This window comes from Pelobates fuscus, chromosome 11 (genome assembly GCF_036172605.1).
Source record: "Pelobates fuscus isolate aPelFus1 chromosome 11, aPelFus1.pri, whole genome shotgun sequence".
Taxonomy (NCBI): Eukaryota; Metazoa; Chordata; class Amphibia; order Anura; family Pelobatidae; genus Pelobates; species Pelobates fuscus.
In genome coordinates, this window is record NC_086327.1 from 91,662,389 (window position 1) to 91,686,168 (window position 23,780).

A 23,780-nucleotide genomic window follows, 5' to 3' on the forward strand; every position below is an offset into this window, starting at 1 on the left:
ACTTTGAATACGGAAAGAGCATGGTATAGATTTTACCCTATAGTGTTAAAACCACCATCTAGCCCCCTGAGCCCCTCATTCCTCCATAAATATAGTAAAAATCTTACTGTATTCAAGCCTGAAGCTGTAACAATGCATTCTGTTAGACTCAGAAAAACAAGCAGTCTGCTGACATCATCAGAAGTGGTAGCCTGATGCAATCACAGTGCTTCCCCATAGGATTGGCTGAGACTGACAAAGAGGCAGGTCAGGGGCAGAGTCAGCATAATTCAAACACAGTATATACAAACAACAAAATGTGTGTAGCGCATATACAAAGTCCACACCATACCCTGAATATCAGTGTATTGCAAGTGAATAGGTGTAAACACAGAATAAATGCCCAAATATTGGAGCAATCAAAAGGAATTGTGTACCTATACATAAAAACATAAAAATTAAAACATAGCGTAATACTGTTTTATAAAAGAAGTGGAAAAACAACTTCTGTATGGTCCAACTCACATTCTCAAGAGCCTGTTCACATAAAAAACTGTCTCAGGTAGTAGCGTTTAGGGGTATAATTAACGTCTTCCTCAGGTGCAGTAGTTACATCAAGCTTCACACAAATATTTAAATCACCCATATTGGCGCGGGAAACGGGTATTGAAGGCCCGCACCCTTTGCCCAACGACCAATCAACAGTCTCTATGTCCTTAGAGCTTCCCATACCGCCGCGCCATAATCTCTTCCGGTTTCATGCCGCAGTCTGAACTTCCGGGTCGCATTCGTTACAAGAGCTCCAATATGGGGTTTTAAATATTTGTGTGAAGCTTGATGTAACTACTGCACCTGAGGAAGACGTTTATTCGTCGAAACGCGTTGTGCTTATTGGGAACAGCATTACTGCATTATGAATGTAAGATTTTATATATTTGTTAAATAAATTATTATACTTTTATTTCTAATCAGTATACCTTTCCTGTGCCTCTTCTTTTGAGGATCAAGCTTCACCTACTGGAATTTTTTCAAGTTTATACCCCTAAACGCTACTACCTGAGCCAGTTTTTTTCTGTGAACAGGCTCTTGAGAATGTGAGTTGGACCATACAGAAGTTGTTTTTCCACTTTTTTTATGTATAGGTACACAACTCCTTTTGATTGCTCCAATATTTGGGTATGTATTCTGTGTTTACACCTATTCACTTGGTATACACTGATATTCAGGGTATAGTGTGAACTTTGTATATGCGCTACACTCTTTTTGTTGTTTGTATATTCAGTTTTTGTGGGATTTTCTGTGATTGTTCCCACCAGTGTGTTTTAGCTGCAACATTTAGCGCCACAAATTGTATTTTCATTTTTTTGTTGTATGATTCAAACACAGCCCTGGCCAATCAGCATCTCCTCATAGAGATTAATTGAATCAACAAATCTCTATGAGGAAAGTTCAGTGTCTGCATGCAGTGGGAGAAGACACTGAATGTTTGGATGCATTTTAGGCAGCAATGACCCAGGAAGGATCTTTAACAGCCACCTAAGGAGTGGCCAGTGAAGTTATCACTAGGCTGTAATGTAAACACTGCATTTTCTCTGAAAAGACTGTGTTTACAGCAAAAAGCCTGGATGTAATGATTCTACTCACCAGAACAAATTCAATAAGTTGTAGTTGTTCTGGTGACTATAATGTCCCTTTAACCCCTTAAGGACACATGACATGTCTGACACGTCATGATTCCCTTTTATTCCAGAAGTTTGGTCCTTAAGGGGTTAATGATTAATTAGGTGTATATGGAAACAATGTAACTTTACTAGATGTAACTTTTTGCAGGGTCATGTAAAAATTACATAATTGCATGGCATATATAAACATTTTGTACATATGTTTTGAGGAGTGTCATTCGTTAAAGTGCAAGTTGTGGCAATTTTAGAAGCAACATGCAAAATGTAAATCACATTAGCAGAGATGGAAAACAGCTTTCAGCATTACTGGAGTATATCAACTAAATTCCAAACGGCAGTCAAATGCTATTCGGTTGTTGTAGTTCACTGTTTCAACCGAATGGAATGCATTCAGCTATTTATAAAAAAGCAAGTTTGGTTATTTAAACCGCGTTTTAACATCCATACAGGTGCAATTTAATTCCTTGATGAATTCTGCCAAACCTCCAGATAACTTAGCAGATTTGGCTATTCACAAATAGCCAACTTGCAACAGAATTTACTGGAGGTGGTTTATTTAAATGCATTTACATTCAGGGGACACTCTACTTCTCAAATACAAATAAAAATAAAATAATAAAAAAAATCACTGTTTAGTAGATATAGTGCCAACAAAAATATGCATGCTTTAACAATGCATTTTCATTGGGGGTATTTCTAAAAACAGCTTGTTAAAAGTTGCAGTTCTCTTGCCTGAAGCCTTTTGTAAGCCCTCCCCTTTTTCCCACGGCCAGACTTTCTTTATCTGTCCAATCACAGACTTCCCAATGCAGCTCAGTGAGAGGTCTGGGCAAGGCAGGTGCTCTTGGAAATAATCTGCCTTTGAGTTAAATTTTACTGAGCTAAACAACCAGGAAGTAACATGACTTGTTGTCTTATTGACACCTGAGCGGGGAGGGGGGGAAGTGTGATAAAGTTAGTTTATAAAAGTGCCAATTTTCTGCACTTTTGTAAAATGAAAAAGTAATACACACTGTTCACAAATAAAGCACTTCAGCAACCTTTAAGGGTCTAAAGTATCCCTAGCGTGGCAGAAGGTCATGGCTTGCTAGTCGGCCACCATATTTACATACAAGAAAAATGTTAAAAGCATATGTCAATATGAGACCTATATTACTATAAGAGAGTTGTAAAACATCTCTTTATGTATCCACCTACCATGTCATGGATTGAGGCATGTATACTAAACAATGAGCAGTCAGAGGCTGCTCACTGTAATTAAAAACTAGCTACAGAGAGCACCCATGCTGCCCATTCACTAGTAAGGCCCTATACCATGGTGATGGCATAAGGTCTTTAAAAAACTGGGCAGGACCTGTCACAGTTCCCCCATGAACTAACCTGTGGGGATTGGTTGGAAGATTAAACATAATAACAATAACAATAATAATAATAATAATAATAAGAGTGACAGGTGGGGGCTCTATTACTAAAGTACTAATGTCCCCCAGACCCTAAAGAATGGGTGGACCATGCTATTATTCAAAAGAAACAAAGGAGGAGGGTCTGTCCCTCAAGAGTGTAAATATATGTATATAGAAAAATAGATAGAAAGGACAGTTAAAAGATTGTACTTTATTATATGGAAAAGAAAAAAGAGACTCACACACATTAATAATACAACCCTAACCGTAGCTACCTAGCTAAATGTAACAAGTTAGTGACGGTCGTCTACGGAAGGAACAAAAAGAGGGGGAGGTAAAGGGAAGTGAAAAATAACACACAAAGAGTGAACGAATAAAATATATTAGACTAGGCTGACTAAAGATATAAGTACCTTAAAGAGCTAGCTAAAAAGCTGCATAAGGCATAGAGAACTCACCTAGAAACTAGGCGCAATATGTCAAAAGATATATATGTATCGATCTCAAGCTCTATAATGTAACACTATATATGTTACACAAGCTAACAAATAGTAATATACAGCGGTGTATCAAAAGTGCATCAATGAAATGCAACAATGTGATTAAAGCGTAAAGAAGGTTAGTCAACATGCAATCCGCCACCTAGAAACTCATGCGGAATAGTTATCCTGATGGTTGAGAGACTTAGATGGTGACACGCTACTGCTGTCAGCGCTGAAATATATACAGTAAAGTTGTGAAATCATGCAATCAAACAATATATCTAATGTCGTCAGCCTCAAAACGAACTCTGAGAGTCACCTAGCACTTGCTAGAAAGCTAGGTGTATTATATACTACTAATATCACAAACCCAACCCGAAATACCCAAAAAAGGGGAATCTGGCTGTTAATGTAAGGGTTAATAATATGTGCAGATGCACGAACAGAGGGTTCCACATAAAATAATCCAATTCACACTGGTGACGGGAACTGAAATAGACAGTAACCATAGCCCATAAGTGTAGTAGATAGCACTAAAACTGTTTGGGGCTAGAAATCAAGAATCAAATAGAAAGAATGGTGCCTTCGTGGGCACCAGGTATAGCAAAGGAGTGTGGAAGGAAAGATTGAGTCAGGTAGAAGTTAGAAGTTGGTGATCAATCAGAGTACCCTGATCAGTAACAGACTTCTTGTTCGGCTAAGACAGCTGTCAGCCGTCAAAAACCTAAAAGTCTAAGAGGGGCTGTATGATAACACCACCGTAGAATATAATCACTGGGAGAAAAAAGGGGGGGAGAAATAATACCCAAAGAACAAGAATAACAAAAACTATATTGGATCTGTATAGATCACGAGAGAGATCGGGTGAGTGTCACTCCCATACGTGTCACTCCCGATGCGCGTTTCGCCTGGATTAGAGGCTCATCAGGGGGAACTGACTCACCAGACAGGTAAGGTTTAAAAAGCCCGCTCTCAAAAGTCATTGGTTGTGTCAGAGATCGGGGGGAGGAGGGTTGGTACACTAGTACGGTAGCCGAGAATGCTCAAAAGAGTGTTCCAAACCTCTTGAATCGTTCGTGATATGTATGCCCGTAAGATCACAAAGATGGGCACATATATATTAGTCCATTACACTGGAAACGTTTCCAAAGCGGACATCTATTGTCAAGAGAAATTTTAAACAAATTATAAGTGAACACATAAATAAAAATGACGAAATTTAAGACATTAGAAATTCGTTGTGTCCCCATTGTAACCACTTAAAAGATACCTGATGGTGGTTCCAGAAACGGATTGAATGAATGTTGCAGAGGTTTGCTGAGCTTGATATGTGGGACACAATATAATGGATTATGGTTACAAAATAGGCAGTATACCTTGACATTGTAACATTTCAGAGGATAATGGAAAGAGGAAACCGTATCTAAAGTGTAATGTCCTGGTGAGATTAATTTTCCATGTCATGATTAAATAACGCAGTGAAAGAACTGCATTATGTAAGTAACGAGAAAGATATATTATATTAGTATGCATATGGAGTAGTGCCAATATTGCAAGGAGTATTTAGAGCGGTCTAATCATTGCTGGAATAATTAGAACAAAATAATTATAAATTATTGTAAAAAGTTAGCCCGATAGTAATAGATCATTAATGTATAAATGGTGTATAGTTGAATTCCTCATTCAGACCAAGGAGAGCCACACTACAAAACTCTTCCTTCGGATCCCACGAAGAACTTTATAGGTGAGCTAGATATACTTCTAAATGACGCCTTAAATGAACAGGTTATCAATCAAGATGAATTTCGGTTTTTATTACCACACAAAAATCCCACTATTGCAACATTCTATTGTCTGCCAAAGATACACAAGGGCATTCTCCCCCCTACCCATGGCAGACCCATTGTATCAGGCAACAATTGTCTTACTGAAGCTCTCAGTAAATTTATTGAGAAAATCCTTCACCCTATGGTGTTAACATTACCATCCTATTTACAGGACACAAAATCACTTTTGAAATTACAGGATATGACAGTTCCACCTTATACCCAACTGGCGAGTCTGGATGTGGTTGCACTATATACTAACATTCCCCATGTGATGGGCCTAAGAGCATGCAGGTTCTTCTAGGACAATACTGCATACAGTGACCTTCATAAAAAATTCATTTCAGCCATTTTGGAATTCATTTTAACACATAACTATTTTGTTTTCAATGGCCAATACTATTTACACGTCTCTGGGACTGCTATGGGGACGGCCTGCGCACCCACCTACGCCAATTTATTTCTGGGGTGGTGGGAGCAGTGTGTCGTCATGACATCTCAATTTAGCCGCTTTCACGAATATATCTTAAGTTGGCACAGATATATAGACGACATGCTGCTAATGTGGTCTGGCTCCTTCCTCATGTTTGAGGAATTTGTAAAGTGTTTCAATGACAATGATATCAACTTAAAGTTGACGCATGTCATTGACGAGCATGAATTAGTCTTTTTAGACCTCAAGATTTTGCTACAACAGGATGGAACTATCCAAACAGAACTGTTCAGGAAGGCTGCCTCCACTAAGAGTCTGTTACACTGGGATAGCTACCACCCACACAAATTAAAAGCCTCTATCCCTTATGGCCAGTATCTACGAGCAAGGTGAAATTGCTCGGTAGACCAAACTTTTTACAATGAATGTAAAATATTAAGGCCTCGTTTTAAGGAACTGGGTTATCCTAACCGAGTTTTAAAAAGGGCTTTCCATCGGTTATGTGATATGGATAGGAATTCAAGCCTTCACTTTACCAAGCCAAAACAGGAACAAAAGGCCCCATGCTGTATCGCTACTTTCGACCAGGGGTGGGGACCTATGTCCAAGATCCTTAAAAGGAATTGGCCAATACTGCTACATAACCCTGTATTCGCTAAAGTGTTACCTGACTATCCTCCTCTGACAGCACGTAGACCCAGTAATCTACAGGACCAACTTGTTCATAGCCATCTAGCATCTCCCTCAGCCGCTACAAATTGGTTAACAGATACTAAGGGAACCTATAAATGTGGGCACTGCAAGGCTTGTCGGTATATCCTGCCCTCAAAGTCAACCACATCCACACAAACTCACATCACCATAGATACAAACGCCTTGGTGAACTGCAGCACTACTAGAATAATTTGCCTAATTACATGCAGCTGTGGAATCCAATATATTGGAAAAAACTTCCAGAATCCTACAACATATAACGTCTATTAACAATATTGTTACACCAACTCCGGTGGCAAGACATATTCAGAACTTCCACGCCGGTAAATCTGAGAATTTAAGATTCCAAGCCATTGAAAAATTACTTCCTAACCCCAGAAAGGGTGACTTTAACAAGGTTCTATTACGAAAAGAATCTCAATGGATTTTTTAATTTAAGACCCTGGCTCCCCTTGGTCTGAATGAGGAATTCAACTATACACCATTTATACTAAACTGGTTCATGGATTGCAGGATAAAACTAACCAGGAAAGGTTAAAGGATCTTAACATGTATAGCTTGGAGGAAAGACGAGACAGGGGGGATATGATAGAAACATTTAAATACATAAAGGGAATCAACACAGTAAAGGAGGAGACTATATTTAAAAGAAGAAAAAATACCACAATAAGAGGACATAGTCTTAAATTAGATGGACAAAGGTTTAAAAATAATATCAGGAAGTATTACTTTACTGAGAGGGTAGTGGATGCATGGAATAGCCTTCCAGCTGAAGTGGTAGAGGTTAACACAGTAAAGGAGTTTAAGCATGCGTGAGATAGGCATAAGGCTATCCTAACTATAAGATAAGGCCAGAGACTAATGAAAGTATTTAGAAAAATGGGCAGACTAGATGGGCCGAATGGTTCTTATCTGCCGTCACATTCTATGTTTCTATGTTTCTATACATTAATGATCTATTACTATCAGGCTAACTTTTCACAATAATTTATAATTATTTTGTTCTAATTATTCCAGTAATGATTAGACCGCTCTAAATACTCCTTACAATATTGGCACTACTCCATATGCATATTAATATAACATATCTTTCTTGTTACTTACATAATGCAGTTCTTTCACTGCGTTATTTAATCATGACATTGAAAATAATCTCACCAGGACATTACACTTTAGATACGGTTTCCTCTTTCCATTATCCTCTGAAATGTTACAATGTCAAGGTATACTGCCTATTTTGTAACCATAATCCATTATATTGTGTCCCACATGTCAAGCTCAGCAAACCTCTGCAACATTCATTCAATCCTTTTCTTGAACCACCATCAGGTATCTTTTAAGTGGTTACAATGGGGACCCCACAAATTTCTAATGTCTTAAATTTCGTCATTTTTTTTTATGTGTTCACTTATAATTTGTTTAAAATTTCTCTTGACAATAGATGTCCGCTTTGGAAACGTTTCCAGTGTAATGGACTAATATATATGTGCCCATCTTTGTGATCTTACGGGCATACATATCACGAACGATTCAAGAGGTTTGGAACACTCTTTTGAGCATTCTCGGCTACCGTACTAGTGTACCAACCCTCCTCCCCACGATCTCTGACACAACCAATGACTTTTGAGAGCGGGCTTTGTAAACCTTACCTGTCTGGGGAGTCAGTTCCCCCTGATGAGCCTCTAATCCAGGCGAAACGCGCGTCGGGAGTGACACGTTTGGGAGTGACACTCACCCGATCTCTCGTGATCTATACAGATCCGATATAGTTTTTGTTATTCTTGTTCTTTTGGTATTATTTCTCCCCCCCCCTTCTTTCTCCCAGTGATTATATTCTACGGTGGCGTTATCATACAGACCCTCTGGGACTTTTAGGTTTTTGACGGCTGACAGCTGTCTTAGCCGAACAAGAAGTCTGTTACTAATCAGGGTACTCTGATTTATCACCAACTTCTAACTTGCAGAATTCTTATATTACTACTCAATGTTATACAGCTACCTGACTCAATCTTTCCTTCCACACTCCTTTGCTATACCTGGTGCCCACGAAGGCACCATTCTTTCTATTTGATTCTTGATTTCTAGCCCCAAACAGTTTTTGTGCTATCTACTACACTTATGGGCTATGGTTACTGTCTATTTCAGTTCCCGTCACCAGTGTGAATTGGATTATTTTATGTGGAACCCTCTGTTCGTGCATCTGCACGTATTATTAACCCTTACATTAACAGTCAGATTCCCCCTTTTTGGGTATTGTTACATTTAGCTAGGTAGCTACGGTTAGGGTTGTATTATTAATGTGTGTGAGTCTCTTTTTTCTTTTCCATATAATAAAGTACAATCTTTTAACTGTCCTTTCTATCTATTTTTCTATATACATATATTTACACTCTTGAGGGACATATATTTGTTTCTATTAACTCAATTAGGGTTACCCCCTTGTCTGTCCTCTGGGACAAACCAAAACACCCTCCTATCTGGCCAACTATTCTTTGTTTATGCTATTATTCACACCATACACTTGGATTTCGAGTATCAAAACAAAAGGAGGAGGCTGGTACTGTACACCCCCTGCCCAATATTTAGGGTTATTCGTCCCCACCGGTTGGGTTTGGTTCCCCTAGCCCATAGCTAGCCCCAATAAAAAAAAAAAAATTCTACTTACGCCTTTAACCTATTAATAGTAAGGGGGGGGGCAATAAATCAGCAAGTCTCATGATTCATGACTGGGAATATTACAGCAGTTGACCGTAATCTGTGCTGCCCCCCCCCCCCCCCCCCCCCCCCCCCCCCCCCATATTTCTAGTGATTGAGCAGAAATAATGGGCAGTATAATTTTACACTTTTCATATAGTAACATAAGTGTTGTATTGACCTGTTGTCACAGCGTGCCGGGAGTGAAAGGTGCATGGTGTCTGCTCCCCAGCTGGCGACCCTTGCAGTCACTCCACGTGGGTTGCGGAGTGCCGGGAGTAGGAGGTGCAACGTGCTTGTCCTCCAGCCGAACTCCACTTCAGCAGGCCAGGCACTCCATGTGGAGTTCTGTTTGGTGCTCTCCTCTGAGTGTCAGAGCCCTAAGCGGCTCAGACTAGACTCCGGAGGAGCAGTTGGCAAAGCAGCAAGATGGTAGGGAGATCTGACATAGCATCCTGCCCTCAAATGGGGCATGGTCACCTACAAACTAGGGGGAAGCCATCCCTACTTATGTGGGTCCCTAGGCAGCTTCCCATGGGTTCCCTTTTCCACTTCCCTATTTAACCCCTTAAGGACCAAACTTCTGGAATTAAAGGGAATCATGAAATGTCACACATGTCATGTGTCCTTAAGGGGTTAAATCCTGTCCTCCCATGGCTCATTGCTCAGATGTTTTATGAGCTCTCTAGAGGTAACAAGCCTCGACTGTCAGACTGTGATGCTTAAAAACTTTAAGCTTGTTGCCTGATCCTGAACCTTTGCTGCTTGGTTTTGACCCTTGCTTACCTGACCCTGCCTCTGGATTGTCCTTACCAGTTTTTAAGTTTCAGAGTCTCTCTCTTAAAGTTTCCTTGCTCTTTCTCTTATCTGCATACTGAGTCCATTCACCCCAAAACATTACACCAACATAGGCTTTTTTTGTAAATTCACTTCGTATAATGTGGAGGCTGGCTAGCAAGCAGCCACATGATTATCGCTCACACAAGGTTTTTTTTTAACAATTTGCCTGCTGGCTGCTAGCGCTGCAATGTGACAAATAGTACTTCAAATTATCATTCGCTAACATAAAAGCAAGAGAACAATAGTGTATGAAAGTGCACCCTGCTTTGGTCAGGTTGACTGATTTCCGATTGGAATTAACGTTAGTACATATGAGAATTGACATTCCAACATTCCAATCAGATTTCTGCCATTTTCACCAGATTTTATCCATGTGGACAAAATCAGTTTTTTTTTTATGAATAACTCTGTAATATGGGATACATAAAGAACACACATTTTAACACTTTGTATAGTACAATAAAAAATGTGATGCTGACATAAATACACTGTATTTGTACAGAAAGTAAATACTTACTTGCCATGGGTAAAACGTGTTCTTACTGCATTGTCCAGATTTGCAGTTAAGCAGTTCATGCAAGCCATATGCAATGGCGTAAATGGCTGCATACACATTGAACGAGACTGACATCGAAAACTGAGTTTGGCCTGGCATAGTCTGCTCAGTGAAAGTTTCACATATATTGCAGGCTTGGTTACAAGCATGTTTACGGGTCACACCGGTACTGAGGGATCTGATATAATCATTTTCAAAATCAAGCAGTCCTGGGAGATTGACTTTGCTCACTGCAACCCCTAACACAGTACCAATGGTGCTTATATTTTGGGTGCCAGCAGTTTGGACATCTATCGACCAACTTTCACTGCCAATCCAAACATAATCAGTAATGTTTGCTTGCACAACAACTTTAAAAAAATCTCTTGTATAGGTGTAAGCAGAGAAGACCACGATCACCTTGACTTTGGTTTGAATTATATTTGTGATCATTTTCTTTATTTCTGTTTTGTTTAGACTGGCTGGAATGAGCCCCTGGTAAGCTACGCAGATTCCACTGCTGCTGGCCAATGTGTACAAGTCCTGCAAACCTTGAGTTCCATAGGCATCATCACTGCCAACAATTGCAATCCAAGTCCAGTTAAACCTCTGCAGTAGACGTAACATCACCTCAACTTGGAGATTGTCACTGGGAATGGTTCGGAGGAACGACGGGTAGATTTGCTTAAGACTTAAAAGTTCATTGGAAGATGAATAACTTATCTGAAAAATAAAAAGTCAACCCAAAAGGTTTATTTTTATTTATTTATTTATTTTTAATGTTTTTTGCAGTGCATATAAATGGTACAAGCAGGCTTGAAGTGCCCCAAAAGCAGTCCTCAGGCGTTTTCCTTGCTTAACATGCGGGACATATGAGTAACAAGCACAATTTTATAATATAATATAAGCAGGCTTAGGTAGTTATATCAATATTTAAGCTATTCAGTCAAGTCTAGCTTCTAGTGATCAGAACATAAGCTAGCATAAGAGATTGAACTAACAAGGTATACATTTAGTCTTGTAAATTGCATAACTAGCTAGGCACGGAGAAGTTTATGATAACAAGTCACTGTGTAGGCGACACATGCTGATGCTAGTATTAGTTATGCTTAAGGTTGTAGGTATGTGCCCCAAAAGATTTATTAATCAAATTTTAGAAAAACAGGCTGTACCTATATGTAATACAACATAAAATTAAAATAAGATAGGAGAAATATATTCTAAATCTTTACAATGACTTTAACACCAAATGGAGCATTTCATGAAAACAACTTAACACAAGATATATGGTAGATGATTTTCAAAGTTTTATTTGATGGTTTAAATTTCAGAGACATGACAGTTCTTTAAAGGGACACTATAGTCACCAGAACAACTACAGCTTATTGAATTAGTTCTGGTGAGTATAATAGCTCCCTTCAGGCTTTTTCATGTAAACACTGTCTTTTCAGAGCATAAGAGATTGAACTAACGAGGTATACATTTAGTTTTGTAAATTGCATAACTAGCTAGGCACGGAGAAGTTTATGATAACAAGTCACTGTCTAGGCGACACATTCAGAGAAAAGGCAGTGTTTACATTGCCCCTAGGGACATCTCCAAGGGGCCATTCCTTAGATGGCCACTGGAGTTGTTTCCTTGCTCAGTGCTGCCGAAAACGCAGCCCTGACGTTCAGCATCCCCACTTTCTGCATGGAGAAGCTGAATTTTCCTCATAGAGATTGATTCAATGCATCTCTATGAGGAGGTCCTGACTGGCCAAAACAGCATTTGCCCCCCCCGTGCCGATTTTAGCCAATCCAATGCTTTCCTATGGAAAAGCATTGGATTGGCTAAAAATCTGCCATTTTCATGATGTCACAAAGGGGGCAGAGCCAGTACTGGAAATAAGGTGAGTTTTCAACTTTTATAGGGGGGCTAAGGGTGAGCAAGCCACCTAAATAGTGGGTTTAGCACTATAGGTTCAGGAATACACATTTCCTGACCCTATAGTGATCCTTTAAATTAAAAAAGAGCCTCCTGGTGATTATCATGATGCCAATGGTTGCTTCCCATACTAAAGCAATTTAGGATTGCCATTAAACAAAATAAAGCAAGGTGTACAAAGGCAGTGAACAATGCTTGCAAAACTGTAAAGGTAGAACAAATTGTAATAAAATATTGTTCCATATGCAATACTGTATATGCAAGAAATTCTGATTAATCTGTCTGTCTCTTGTTATAAGTAACTTGATCATTCTATCACCCTTAAAGGGGTATGATCATGTTATAAATATATATCTGTATTTATAATATCATAATATTTCATCTATTAATTATATATTACTTGGCATCCTAAAAAAAGTTAAAATATTAAAGTTTAACTCACCTTTCCATGATCGGTCCCCAGTCTTGCTGGAGATCCTCCTCTTGCTGAGATCATTCATCCAGACCAAGCACGTCAAACTTGCGGGCTGCATGCGGCCCACAATGGAGCTCCTCGCGAGCCGCGAGTACATGCCTAGTGTAAAAGCAGAGTAGGCATCTGCTTGCCCCACATTGCAGGTGCCTACTCTGCAATCATTTACCCGGCCAGGGAGAGGAAGCAGGAAACGGTCGGCAGCGAGGAAGCTCAGTGTTCCTGCTCCTCACTGCTCCCTCGCGCCATCTGTAGTGATGACGGGTGCCGGAATATGATGACATATTCCCCAGCATCACTAAATTGCGCGCGAGGCAGCAGTGAGGTGCAGGAACACTGAGCTCCAGATAGAAGATCCCACTGGACCCCAGGGAATGATGTAAGTAAGTGAGTGTGTGTGTGTGTGTGTGTGTGTCTGTCAGTTTGTGTGTATGTGTGTGTCTGTCATTGTGTGTGATTTCATGTCTGTCAGTGTGTGTGTCTGTCATGTCTGTCAATGTGTGTGTGTCTGTCAGTGTGTGTGTCTGTCTTGTCTGTCATTGTGTGTGTATGTCTGTCATTGTGTGTGTATGTCTTTCAGTGTGTGTGTTTGTCTGTCATTGTGTGTGTATGTCTGTCAGTGTGTGTGTGTGTGTGTCTGTCAGTGTGTGTGTGTATGTCTGTCAGTCTGTGAGTGTGTCTGTCTGTGTGTGTCTGTCATTGAGTGTGCCTGTCAATGAGTGTGTCTGTCTGTCAGTGTGTGTATGTCTGTGTCTGTCTATCTGCGTGTCTGTCTGGCTATCTGCGTGTCTGTCTGTCTGTGTGTCTGTCTGTCTGTGTGTGTGTCTCTCTGTCTGTGTGTGTGTTTGTCAGTGAGTGTGTGTTTGTCAGTGAGTGTGTGTGTGTCTGTCAGTGAGTGTGTGTCGGTCAGTGATTTGATGGCCACCGCTGGACAGTGGAGTACCTGGAGGTGCACGTAGGCACGCAACATCACATTCTGACATGAAGTCGACGTGTTTCAAGAAGTAGCGGGAGTATCCGCTTTGGCACAGGGTGCGGATGGTGCCTTTTGGGGAATACCAGCGTCCGAACTCCGGAGTTGCATACTGGCAGTGGCAATGTAAGTGGAGCCTGCTTGTTGGCTATAAGGAGGGTGCTGGGATTTAGTAGAGAGGGGAAGGACTGGGATTTAGTATAGGGGGGACTGGGATTTATTAGGGGGGGTTGCGGTATGAAAATAAACCTACCTTTCTATGAAAATTTAAGTAGTTTTTTTTTTTCGCAGCCCACATAAACTTAAGCTTTGTTTATGTGGCCTGTGCTAGACTTTGAGTTTGACATGCTTGATCCAGACAGTTTTGGCTAATTAAATGCTTCATCACAGAAGCAATGCTCTAACAAGATTCTACTCATAGAGATTTATCTAACAAATCTCCATGTGGATATTTAAATGTATCTAGCTTCATGACAAACACTTGAACACCTTAGGAAAATGAAGATGTTCCAGGGCAAGTGCCTCTAGTGCTGTCTGATTGACAACCATTAGAAGAAATTTAGTTGACAAATGTAACCATTGCCGTTTCTCCAAAACAGCAATACTTTCATTTATCAAACTACATGGGAAGCATCTAGACACAAGGCAACTACATTAAGTTGTAGTGGTTTTGGAGCTTAAAGTGTCCCTTTAACCTATCTATTGTATATATTGTTATTTATCTATTAATCATACAGGATTATTAATTAAACTCTCAAAATTGAGTTTAAAACTGCTGATTTGGAAAATATCTTCAACTTAGCTACAGTCATACCTTGGCTACTTCCGCCTCAATTTCTAGTCCATCCGTCTTATCTATTAGAATGCCAGCTTATTTGTCCAACTATCTATCATTCACTATTAATTTGTAATAATTTCTATCAGATTACTTATTAATCTCTCTGTTTATCTCACCTGATTGCTATATTTATGTGTTAATATTTCCACATGTATCTCTATTTTTCACTATGTGTCTGACTGTTTGTTTCCATTGTCCAAGCAACCTATATATTGCTCATTGTCTGACGTTACCTATATATTTTTTTTATCTATGCATCTACTTAATGATTTTGATCAGGGAATATATGAATGTACTAAACTGTTTGTGACTTGTTAACATTTGTAATACTGTTTCCAACTTGAGTCATCGGTACGGAATCCAAAATGTTTTAATCAAACAGTACCTTTTACTACAATATTATATAACAGCCCAAAACGAATAGAGTACCACCTACCTGTGGGATAAGGAAAGATCCTAGTATGCTTGCAGTTACAAAAGCGTAGTTACTGCTGGAAGGTCCGATCACCGCTATTGTTCTAGGGCTGTATTCAGTATAGTTGTTTTGCATCTCAATATATGATGTTGTGCACTTGGAGAGGAATTTTAACGTCGCATACACATTGGCAATGTCTGAACAGACGTCAAATAGATCATACCCTAGGGTGAGATTGGGAAGCAACGTGCTGGAGTTGTTGATTTCTTTAATGCTAAATCTCATGGCCTGGAACAAGTGATATCCTTGGGAATTAAACGAGGCTCTGTACGGACAAACACAGGGGTTAACTTTAAGAAATCGTATGCATAGGCAGCTCTGAATTTTGGAGTAGATGGCTTCACTTTTAACCCCTTAAGGACACATGACATGTGTGACATGTCAGGATTCCCTTTTATTCCAGAAGTTTGGTCCTTAAGGGGTTAAACGAGGAACACATTATTATTAAGGGGAAAAATATATTATGTGACATAGGAGCATTTTATTAAAATGCCGTCAATGTATCACCAAATGCAGATTCGGAAAAGCTAAATGCATATTACTTAGATAGGTCTTATGAGTATGGAGGATATAGAAAGGTTTACTGATGAAGTGTACACGGCTCAAGTATGAAATTTGATTGATTGATAGACAGACAGACTTAATAATAATGTGTTCCTCATTTAACAGACAGACATCATCTTCAATGGGTAGTGACCACCTGGAACATATTTTGAGCAGCATATAGCAAGAATTGTAAATGCATGGAATATCCCACCAGTGGTGAAATAAGAAATTATATGAACATAGAGTCCGTTGGATTTCAAGATCAGAGACAACATGGGTTTACTTCAGGGAGATCATGCCAAACTAATCTTATTGATTTTTTTGATTGGGTAACTAAAATTATAGATCAGGGTGGTGCAGTAGACATTGCTTACCTAGATTTCAGTAAGGCTTTTGACACTGTTGCACATAGAAGGCTTATCAATAAACTGCAATCTTTGAGTTTGGATTCCAATATTGTTGAATGGGTAAGGCAGTGGCTGAGTGACAGGCAACAGAGGGTTGTAGTCAATGGAGTATATTCGAAGCTTGGGCTTGTCACCAGTGGGGTACCTCACCTCAGGGATCTGTACTTGGACCCATTCTCTTTAATATTTTTATTAGTGATATTGCAGAAGGTCTTGATGGTAAGGTGTGTCTTTTTGTGGATGATACTAAGATATGTAACAGGGTTGATGTTCCAGGAGGGATAAGCCAAATGGTAAATAATTTAGGTAAACTAGAAAAATGGTCAGAGTTGTGGCAACTGACATTTAATGTGGATAAGTGCAAGATAATGCATCTTGGACGTAAAAACCCAAGGGCAGAGTACAGAATATTTGATAGGGTCCAAACCTCAACATCTGAGGAAAGGGAGTTAGGGGTGATTATTTCTGATGACTTAAAGGTAGGCAGACAATGTAATAGAGCAGCAGGAAATGCTAGCAGAATGCTTGGTTGTATAGGGAGAGGTATTAGCAGTAGAAAGAGGGAAGTGCTCATGCCATTGTACAGAACACTGGTGAGACCTCACTTGGAGTATTGTACGCAGTACTGGAGACCATATCTTCTGAAGGATATTGATACCTTAGAGAGAGTTCAAAGAAGGGCTACTAAACTGGTTCATGGATTGCAGGATAACACTTACCAGGAAAGGTTAAAGGATCTTAACATGTATAGCTTGGAAGAAAGACGAGACAGGGGGGATATGATAGAAACATTTAAATGCATAAAGGGAATCAACACAGTAAAGGAGGAGACTATATTTAAAAGAAGAAAAACTACCACAACAAGAGGACATAGTCTTAAATAAGAGGGACAAAGGTTTAAAAATAATATCAGGAAGTATTACTTTACTGAGAGGGTAGTGGATGCATGGAATAGCCTTCCAGCTGAAGTGGTAGAGGTTAACACAGTAAAGGAGTTTAAGCATGCGTGGGATAGGCATAAGGCTATCCTAACTATAAGATAAGGTCAGGGACTAATGAAAGTATTTAGAAAACTGGGCAGACTAGATGGGCCGAATGGTTCTTATCTGTCGTCACATTCTATGTTTCTATGTTTCTATGAAGCATTTCTACTGCAGATCTTGGCTGGAAGCAAATCAATAACATCTCCACATTCACATAAATTATGTGCACATTAGCTTGGCTAGTTAGCTTTCAGCTGATGTTATTACCCATTTTACTATGTCAACCAAATAGATTTTTGTGTCCTTGAATTCTGTATTCATTATTGAATATATTTATAGTTGTATAATATATAAAAATGAGCAGAAAATCCAACAAAGTGTCTCCAACTGATCAGCATTACGTATGGGTGACATACTGCCTTGAGTAACATAAGGGAAATCAAACAGAACGTCAGGTTTACTTAAATGTGAATTGTTGGAAATTCAAAGTGGATTTCAAATTTTATGGCAGAATAAGCCAAACTGAAAACATGTCAGATGTTTGTACACAAAACCAAAATTGTAGAAAATTGAAAGTCGAATGGCAAAATTCAGACTAAAATAGCTCACCTGGACAAAAATCGCTGCAATTTGTAGTTTCATAAGTAACATGTCACGTGAATTTCTCCAATTCGACTATACAATTTTACATTCAGTAACGGTCTAATTCACTGAATTGTGGATTGGTGGGAATTTGTGAAAACAGATGTGTTTACTCGGGAAAGTTTTCAGAGTGAATTTCAAATTTAAGACGAAAGTAGCCGAACTGAGAATTATTCCAGTTTGGCTAGTTTCACCTTAAATTTGAAATTGACTTCGAAGTCTCACTTTAATGAATAACTATGTAAGCGAGTTGAGAATAAAAGTATAACCAGCGTTACAAAATAAATGTTCTCCTTACTTGTTACATATGCTGATTCGCGGAGTAGATCCGGAAGCGGCACCAGACACATGCACTGGAAACAGACCTCCAATTATATAATCTCCGGGAATACTAAAGTCATTGTTGTAGTTATCTTCTTGGCAAACCAAAGCAAAGTACAGCTGAAAAAGAGAACACAGCCAGTAAACAGATTTTTTACAAATAAACATAATTTTCTTTCAGATGACCAGGTTCTGATGCGTGGCTATGGGATGTCTGGCAACAAAAAGAAGGACGCTGTATGGGCAAATGTTAGCTCTATTGTCTATAAATAGTAGTGTTTGTTCTGCCTTTCTCCAGATGAGGTCTTTGAGTAAATACATATTATAAATACAGGTCCCACCACAAAATTAGCATACAGTATTTGTGTATGTGTATCCCATTACATGTTGTAGCAGCAGAGCTATTATGAAAGAGGGAATATAAAGAATCCGATATATCACATCCAAATGTAAATACAATGTATGCTCACACGACATGTTATTCAAACTGAACAAACTTTATAAGTGACTTTTACAATTGGTACAAATACAAATAAAATAATGTGAATGTATACATTTAGGAACAAGAGCAGCACGTAAGGTTGCTATGGAAATAACACGGATTTCACATTTAAATTAGCACTTCTAGCGTAAACAAAGCAGCTATTTTGTACTTAAAAAAATGAATACAGCAGAACTGTAAGACAGCAAGAGGATAATATAAAAGAAGAAAAAATATGGGCTTACACTGAACCAGTCATCCATAGAACATGTTTGTCTTTGCTCGGGAATATATTTAATTTATACATCATGCTTGGAAGACTTGATAGCAAATATGAAGCTGGGCTATGCATACCTGAAGACCAATCCCTCAGGTTCTGTCATAGCATTAGGATTTATATGCCGTACTAATATAAATATGTACCAATATATGAGGCATCCACCAATTCACTTCATGTTAGTGCATGTTTGGAAATTGTGCATCGTTTAGTTTTTTTTTTTCAAATTAAAGAGTTAGAAATAAAAAAAATTGTATTCCTAATGCTTTGGTGTCCCTGCACCTAATAGCAATGGGTCCCCCCTCCCCCAGTTCAGAATAAAAAATACTAACAATAGTTTTTTACTCACATTTTTACAGTTCCCAGGCTCTGTTGGTGCGGCTTAACTCTCCTCCCTCCGTGGTGTCGTCAAGGAGGCATGGCCTCCTCTGGAGTAGATCCAATGGTCTTCATAAAAGAGCATTGGGGACCTGATGCACAAGCGGGGCAAGCGCTCTGGGTGCATGATATTTCACCATAGTAAAGCATAGAATTAGTGCTTTCCAGTGGGAGTGTAGTCACGTGACAAAGTTAACTCATTTACTGCAGCAGAAAGTGCCTCTAGTCCCAGTAGGAGAGCCACTAGAGGAGATTTAACCTGTAATGTAAATATAGCAGTTTCTAAAAAAAAAAATGCATTATTTTACATTGCAGAGTGAAACCTTCAGGCCCACCACACCCTGACCTTAGAGGTCCTTTAACCCCTTAAGGACCAAACTTCTGGAATAAAAGGGAATTATGACCTGTCAGACATGTCATGTGTCCTTAAGGGGTTAAGGGAACCATTTAAAGCTGGTTCGTCAATAAAGCTTATTGTAGTGGTTATGGGGGCAGTAACATTTCTAAGCATCCTGACCAAAAAAAATGGGAGAACAAAGCCCACCCCCTCAACTAAGACTTAAATTATTGATTTATTTATTAATTCTTATAATAATGATGGTTTACATCAAGCATGTCAAACTCGCGGCCCACGGGCCACATGCGGCCCACAATAGACCTCCTTGCGGCCCGGTGAGCCACGAGTACATGCCTCGTGTAAAAGCAGAGTAGGCACCTGCTCGCCCCACATTGCAGGTGCCTAGTCTGCTATCATTTACCCGGCCGGAGGAGAGGAAGCAGGACACGGGTGGCAGCGAGGGAGCTCTGTGTTCCTGCTCCTCACTGCTCCCTCGCGCCGTCTGTAGTGATGCCGGGCGCCGGAACATGACGTCATATTACCGCACCCGCCATCACTAATCTACGCGCGAGGGAGCAGTGAGGAACAGGAACACTAAGCTCCAGATAGAAGATTCCCACTGGACCCCAGGGAATGATGTGAGTGGGTGTGTGTTTGTCTGTCAGTGTGTGTTTGTGTCTGTCAGTGAGTGTGTATGCCTGTGTGTGTCGGTCAGTGTGTGTGTGTGTCTGTCAATGTGTGTGTCTGTCAGTGTGTGTATGTCTGTCAGTGTGTGTGTTTGTCAGTGAGTGTGTGTGTCTGTCAGTGTGTGTGTGTCTGTCAGTGTATGTGTCTGTCAGTGAGTGTGTGTATGTCTGTCAGTGTGTGTGTATGTCTGTCAGTGTGTGTGTATGTCTGTCAGTGTGTGTGTCTGTCTGTGTGTATCTGTCAGTGAGTGTGTCTGTCAGTGAGTGTATGTCTGTGTCTGTCAGTGTGTGTGTGTGTCAGTGAGTGTGTCTGTCAGTGTGTGTGTATGTCTGTCTGTGTGTCTGTCAGTGTGTGTGTGTATGTCAGTGTGTGTCTGTCAGTGAGTGTGTGTATGTCTGTCAGTGTGTGTGTATGTCTGTCAGTGAGTGTGTCTGTCAGTGTGTGTGTCTGTCTGTGTGTATCTGTCAGTGAGTGTGTATGTCTGTGTCTGTCGGTTTGTGTGTCTGTCAGTGAGTGTGTGTGTGTCTGTCAGTGTGTGTGTCTCTGTCCGTGAGTGTGTGTCTGTCAGTGAATGTGTCGGTCAGTATTTTGATGGCGCGGCTGGACAGTGGAGTACCTGGAGGTGCACGGAGGCACGCCATGTCACATTCTGACGTGAAGTCGATGAGCTCCACCTTCACAGGGTTTCAAGAAGTAGCTGGAGGATCCGCTTTGGCACAGGGTGCGGACGGTGCCTTTTGGGGAATACCAGAGGCCGGACTCCGGAGTCGCATACTGGCAGCAGCAATGTAAGTGGAGTCTTCCTGTTGGCTAGAAGGGGGTGCTGGAATTTAGTAGAGGGGGGGACTGGGATTTAGTAGAGGGGGTTGCGGTATAAAAATAAACCTACGTTTCTATGAAAATGTAAGTAGTTTTGTTTTTTTTGCGGCCCACATAAACTTAAGCTTTTTTTATGTGGCCCATGCTAGACTTTGAGTTTGACCTGCTTGGTTTACATGCACTTGATATATTCAAATACTTTTATTTCTGAGCACACACTGGGAGATTGTAAACCTTGGAAATAGGTTTTTCACTGCTGTGAATGACAGTAGTCTATCAATCTTTTCAGTGCTGGCTAATGGGTACATGGAGACTGACAATTTGTCAGCAGCAAAAGGTACAATGGAAGATTGGTTTGTGCCAAAACCACGGCCAGATTAAGAGCCCAGTAGGCCTGGTGCTGAAAATTATGAAGGGCCTAATTACAGAATCTTATCGACCAAAAACACTAAGACAGTCATACCTCCCAAGCGTCATGTATCTGATGGAGATGGTGTTGGAGGGAAACTCAAAGGCTGCAGCTATAAGAAAACACATACTCTATGCTAATCTCTCTCTAATTTATGCTTTTATCTTTCAAGTAAATCCATACCCCCTAACAGCAGTGTCCAGTGAAGCAAGTCAATGGGCAGGGTAAAAGGGTGGGCCACTGATGTGAATCACGTGACCAGAACTGCCAAAGGGGAAAACATGCCCAAAAAGGTGGCATGTCTGTCCAAACAATTGGAAGGCCAGCCTGGCATCAGTGTCCCCATGTCGCCCAGTCCCCTAGTCTCCCAGTGTCCTCATTTCTTCCCGTGTCCCCATGTCTCAGTGTTTCCTGTGTCACTAAGATACTAGGGGACACTGAGAGACATGTGGACACAGTGAGGAATGGGGACACTGAGACACCAGGGGCACTGAGACACAAGGGGACACTGGGAGATATGGGGGCACTTGTGAATACATTAATATTATATAAAAGATAATGCACACCAGAACCAAAAAGAAATGTATGCAAATATTTAATAAACCAACAATTGGTTAAATATGCATATTGCAAAAAATATACAAAGTGACAATAAACAGGCAACAAAAATCAAACAGTAACAATTTACCAGAGTTCTCACAAGCCTAACTGGGCAGAAACACGAATCACAATACTTCCCACCCCCAACGTTTCGGCACGAACTGGCTGCATTTTTCAAGGGACAGCTTGAAAAAAGACATGGGGACACTGAAAAATTTGGGGACTCTGGGAGACATGGGGACACTGGCTGGGAGACATGGGGAAACTGAGACACTAAGGACACTGGCTGGGAGACATGTAGATACTGGGACTATCTGTGCTCTGTTGCTGCTCCCCTGCAGATCAGTGAGTAGAGAGAGGCAGGGAGGGATATGCTGTAACTTCCTATCCCTGCCTCTCTCCACACACAGTGACCCCTACTGGCTGGTGCTGGTATTGCAGAGTAATCTCTGTTTATACTGAGAAAAATATCTGCATTTGTATTGCCGGTATTACTGCTATACTGGCACGGCCAGGCAGCCTCAAATACCAGCTGTGGTAGTAAAATACTAGTCAGGTGGCAAACCCAAGAGTAGTGTGTAAAAAAAATAAAAAAGTGTTTTGTTTTTTTTAAATGGGCCTATTCCATGGGCCTGGGCCTGGAGCTGCAGCTCCATCAGCCCCTATGCTAATCCGGCCCTGGCCAAAACTACTGTAGTAATATGGTGCGGCTTAATAGACGGGCAACATTAACACTTTATTTTTGTTCATTTTTATTTCGAGGCTCAACACAGATCATGTTTTTTTTATCAATGACAAACTTGTTCTTTAAAATATAATGGTTCGATCACATTCTCTCGTAATGAATACTGTATACAGCGAACATAGACACTTTTTTGGAGGGCTCCACACCTTGTGTGCAAAGTATATGAGAGATTGTTTGACGGTGTGTATGGGCCGACTGTGTGCCTCTTTGACACTGTGTTTGCATGTCTATATGTGGGACTGACACTGTGCATGTGTGTATGAAAGCAGGAATCTGTGTCTGTGTGCCTGACATAGTGTATGTATATCTGGCAATGTGCATTCTGAAGAGTGTGGATCTTTGTGCCTGGCATTGAGTGTTTTTCTAGGTGGGAACCATCCAAATAATTTTTAAGGGACCCCCGAGATTTCTAGTAGCCTTGGCTATAAGGTGCACTCCTTGTTACACAGAGCACTGCCCACTATCAGCACTTCCCCCTAAATGGGACATTCCTTACTATAAGGAGCGCTCTTTGTCATAGTTGCCATCTGTCCCAAATGTGCTGGCACAGTCACATATTTTAGGCGCCTGTCGAGGCAAAAATAAGTCCCAGATTCTGTCCTGCATTCCAGTACCAGAACTACCAAAGCCACTGCAGGGCCCTTTTTTTGTATATGTCAGTTTGTCACTGTATCTGTGTGGGTGCCAGTGTGTCACTGAATATATCTGTCTGTGTTTTTGACTGTGCATATCTAAATGCATACGTAGTACAAAGTGGCCCTGGAATTGTTTTTCAAATGTTGGAAACTATGCCTTGTTATAGACCATTCCCCGCTATACTAGATGTTCTTTGCTATATTGATCATTAACAGCTATAAGAGCTTCCCCAGTGTTATA

General features: G+C 40.3%; 1 protein-coding gene across 1 annotated transcript in view; it reads right to left on the bottom strand.

The window, feature by feature from the left end:
• The window catches only part of TAS1R1 (taste 1 receptor member 1), a 33,639-nt gene extending 15,184 nt beyond the window's left edge, over positions 1 to 18,455 (bottom strand). Inside the window, exons 1-3 of the mRNA XM_063435589.1 lie at positions 18,149 to 18,455; positions 15,234 to 15,537; positions 10,571 to 11,311 (exon numbers count right to left, since the gene is read on the bottom strand). Of these exons, the coding sequence (XP_063291659.1) occupies positions 10,571 to 11,311; positions 15,234 to 15,537; positions 18,149 to 18,339 (1,236 nt within the window). The 5' untranslated portion in view covers positions 18,340 to 18,455. The remainder of the gene's footprint in view (positions 1 to 10,570; positions 11,312 to 15,233; positions 15,538 to 18,148) is intronic.
• Between the last annotated feature and the right edge of the window lie 5,325 nt (positions 18,456 to 23,780).